The following is a 3,332-nucleotide window of genomic DNA, read 5'->3' as shown; positions in this document are numbered from 1 at the left end:
AAGGTTAAAGTTTTCAGCCGAACAGCAGCAGAAGGTTAAACAGAAAGCTTCTGAGGACGTTCTTATTTATGAAAACAGTCTGTAAATACAGTAAATGAAGCGTGTGAGTGCAGAGCGTTTTCTGTGTATGAAACAATAGCCGTCTGTGAAGAATGATCTCAGTACACACGTGTCGATGGGAAAATCTGCCCCATCAGAGCGGAGAGAATAATGACTTTAAACTGTTATTAGAGCCACGTCTGACCTTCAGCTTTTTCTGCTGAAACCGGAAAAACACCTTCAGCGGAGCACAGCATTTCTCTCGCTCTGGTTTTATCTCGCCCTAAAACTTCTCTCTTCAAAAACTTTTCTCTTTTTTCACATTTGTTCTTTAAAAAAAAAACTTGTTTCTGTCTTCAAAAAAGTTTTTTTTTTTTTTACCTTTTTAAAAATATTTTTCTTCTCATTTTTTTCTCTTCAAAAACGTTTCTTCAAAAGCTTTTTTCAAAAAAAATGTCTCTCTTCAATACGGAAGAGGATTAAGCCCAAGCAATATTAAGAAAATAAAACCATCTCGAGATTAAAGTTGTTACATTTCAAGAAAAAAGTCGAGATTAAATGTTGAGATTAAACATTACATTTCGAGAATAAAGTCGGTGTTTTGAGAAAAAAACTTGTAAAATTCCTGTTCACGTACAACAATACTGAGGTGCGAATAGTATCTGCCACTATTTATAAGCATAAATAACATCTAATTAGCTACTATTTACATTTATTGCAAAGATCTGCTACTTTTACGCAACGTAAATACAGTTCTTACACTTCAGAATTTCACGTTTAATTCAGTGTTACGTGCCGTTTCTTTGTGGCATTTTCTAGCAGTCTGAGTTGTTTTCTGGCTGTTTCAGGTGACGCTTACAGCGCAGAGGCAGAGGACCTGTTTGAACACCAGCGTCAGATCTCAAACAACTTCCTGTGATGAAGCCAGGCTGGTTTCTGATCGCCGTGGCAACACTCGCTGGGCGGAGTCTGCGTGATTGACGGGTAGGGGGTGGGGTTAGTGTGATGATTGACAGGTGGGTGCCAGTATTCATGAAGCAGAAGATCAGAAGAACGTCCTGCTGTTATAATGCAGGACTTCATGAGCTTGCGCAGGTGTTTCCAGCACGTCTCAGAGAGGCTCTTGTGTGTATTGATTCATCTTCATCACCCATCCCAGATTCAGAGGAAAACAATGTTATGGCACAAAATAAAAAAAGCCTTCATATTGAAAATCAGTCATGAAATTAGAACATTGTTTTTCAGGTTGCAACGATTTGAAGTAAATGTAATAGAAATTTTTCAAAAAGTGTCATTTTTCCTGCTTCTTGCGCTCGTCATTTTCATGTTCTAGTAGATTAAAATTTTTATTTTTGTGCGTTAGTTTGGTCTGTTGGAGAGAAAACATGTTTTTCATTTTAGAATCTCTCTGTAGATCAGCGGTTCTCAAACAGCACTTCAATGAATTTTTAAAAAATATTTACTTTTTTTTTTTTATGGTATTAAAATAATCTGTCTAAAAGAAAATGCTGATTAAAATTATAATTTTTTTTTTTTTTTAAATATTAAAATAATTAACAATTTAAATGCCAAAAACAAATCATATTTTCTAATTAGTCATCAAATCGTTGCAACCTGAAAAACAATGTTCTAATTTCAAGTAAATGTAATAGAAATTTTTCAAAAAGTGTCATTTTTCCTGCTTCTTGCGCTCGTCATTTTCATGTTCTAGTAGATTAAAATTTTTATTTTTGTGCGTTAGTTTGGTCTGTTGGAGAGAAAACATGTTTTTCATTTTAGAATCTCTCTGTAGATCAGCGGTTCTCAAACAGCACTTCAATGAATTTTTAAAAAATATTTTCTTTTTTTTTTTTATGGTATTAAAATAATCTGTCTAAAAGAAAATGCTGATTAAAATTATAAATTTTTTTTTTTTTAATATTAAAATAATTAATTTAAATGCCAAAAACAAATCATACTTTCTAATTCTAAATTTCTAAAAAAAAAAGAAAATGTTTTTTTAATGATATTAAAACAAGACAAAAACAACTATTTGAAACCGTTTTTCGTTTTTTGAAACTTTTGGAATCACAAAATGAATCATATTTGATACCTCAAAAAGTGAGTGAGAAGCTCGTCTGCAGATGATTTCAAGAAGAAGATTTCCTCAAACACACGATCCTGCCTCTTCTAATGTTTCTCGTGTTTATTTCTCCGGCCGCTGGAATATCAGAATTATTCCTGGCTCGACCGGAGCAGCAGCATCGGTGTAATAAACGCTTCATCACTGTTGTATGCATGCACAGGTTTATGGCTTTCTCTCTGTGAAGAGAAACAGTTTTACAGATTGTGCTTCAATACTTGAAAAATAAACATAAGAAATCTATTCATACTGTATGAACCCAGAGAGTCATGATAATAATAATGACTTAAGCTGACAAAATCTACCTTCATAAAACCTGCCGAAACCCTGAAAACAAGTGAATAATCCCAGTGCAGCTGTCTAAAGGTTATTAAACCAAGATACATTTACCGGAGAAACAAATTACCATGAGATATGAAGTCTTGTTATATGAGAAATTGATCAAAATGAAGTGAGTTTATGGTTAAAAAGACATGTCTGCCAATGAGCTCAGAAAAACCAGCTAAATGCAAAGGGAACGCAGGTTTTCATGCTCCACTGACAGATGTTTGTTCTTCCAGTTCCAAATTCCACTGAAAGTGTGAATGAAGACGTTTTGAGATCCACAGAAACCCTGGGTTTATATCGTCTCCATCCAAATATGAACTACGCTATTGTTCAGCTCTAAACTGATTACAGACATTGAAAACATGAACACGATCCAGTTCTGAATATCGCACACTGACGGTTCTCCGAGTCATTATGAGCTAGCCGACTGATTCAGAGATCAAAGTGAATCGCTTCATTCCTGATGAAGCTTTAAAACACTGACACAGTCATCAAACCACTCTCATGAACAAAGAAACAAATCACACGTGAACGTACAGCGATTCATTTTAATCAACAAATTGAAAAATAAATTAAGAAATATAATTATGAATGGAAAAAGAATGAAACATTCCGGAATGATGAAGCTCAAGGCAGAAGACATGAATGAAGACAGTATAAAACTAAACGTGTGCGTGTACGAGAATGTTTGTGTGTGTGTGCGTGTTCAAAGTGCATGAGTGTGTGTGTGTGTATACGAGTATGTTTGTGTGCACGAGTGTGTGTGAGAGAGTGTGTGTGTGAGTGAGTGAGTGAGTGAGTGAGTGTGTGTGTCTGTCTGTCTGTGTCAGTGAGTGAGTGAGTG

At 34.8% G+C, this 3,332-nt stretch overlaps 1 protein-coding gene across 1 annotated transcript in view; it reads left to right on the top strand.

Moving 5' to 3' along the window:
- Positions 1–1,321, top strand: part of LOC107572000 (lysyl oxidase homolog 4) — a 26,482-nt gene extending 25,161 nt beyond the window's left edge. The window contains exon 13 of the mRNA XM_016258404.1: positions 826–1,321. Coding sequence (XP_016113890.1) covers positions 826–958 — 133 coding nt within the window. The 3' untranslated portion in view covers positions 959–1,321. The remainder of the gene's footprint in view (positions 1–825) is intronic.
- The last annotated feature ends 2,011 nt before the right edge of the window (positions 1,322–3,332 follow it).

The sequence above is a fragment of the Sinocyclocheilus grahami genome, unplaced genomic scaffold (genome assembly GCF_001515645.1).
Source record: "Sinocyclocheilus grahami isolate Dianchi unplaced genomic scaffold, SAMN03320097.WGS_v1.1 scaffold1679.1, whole genome shotgun sequence".
NCBI classification, from domain to species: domain Eukaryota; kingdom Metazoa; phylum Chordata; class Actinopteri; order Cypriniformes; family Cyprinidae; genus Sinocyclocheilus; species Sinocyclocheilus grahami.
Note: the sequence above shows the minus strand (reverse complement) of the source record. Positions and strands in the feature narration are given on the sequence as shown.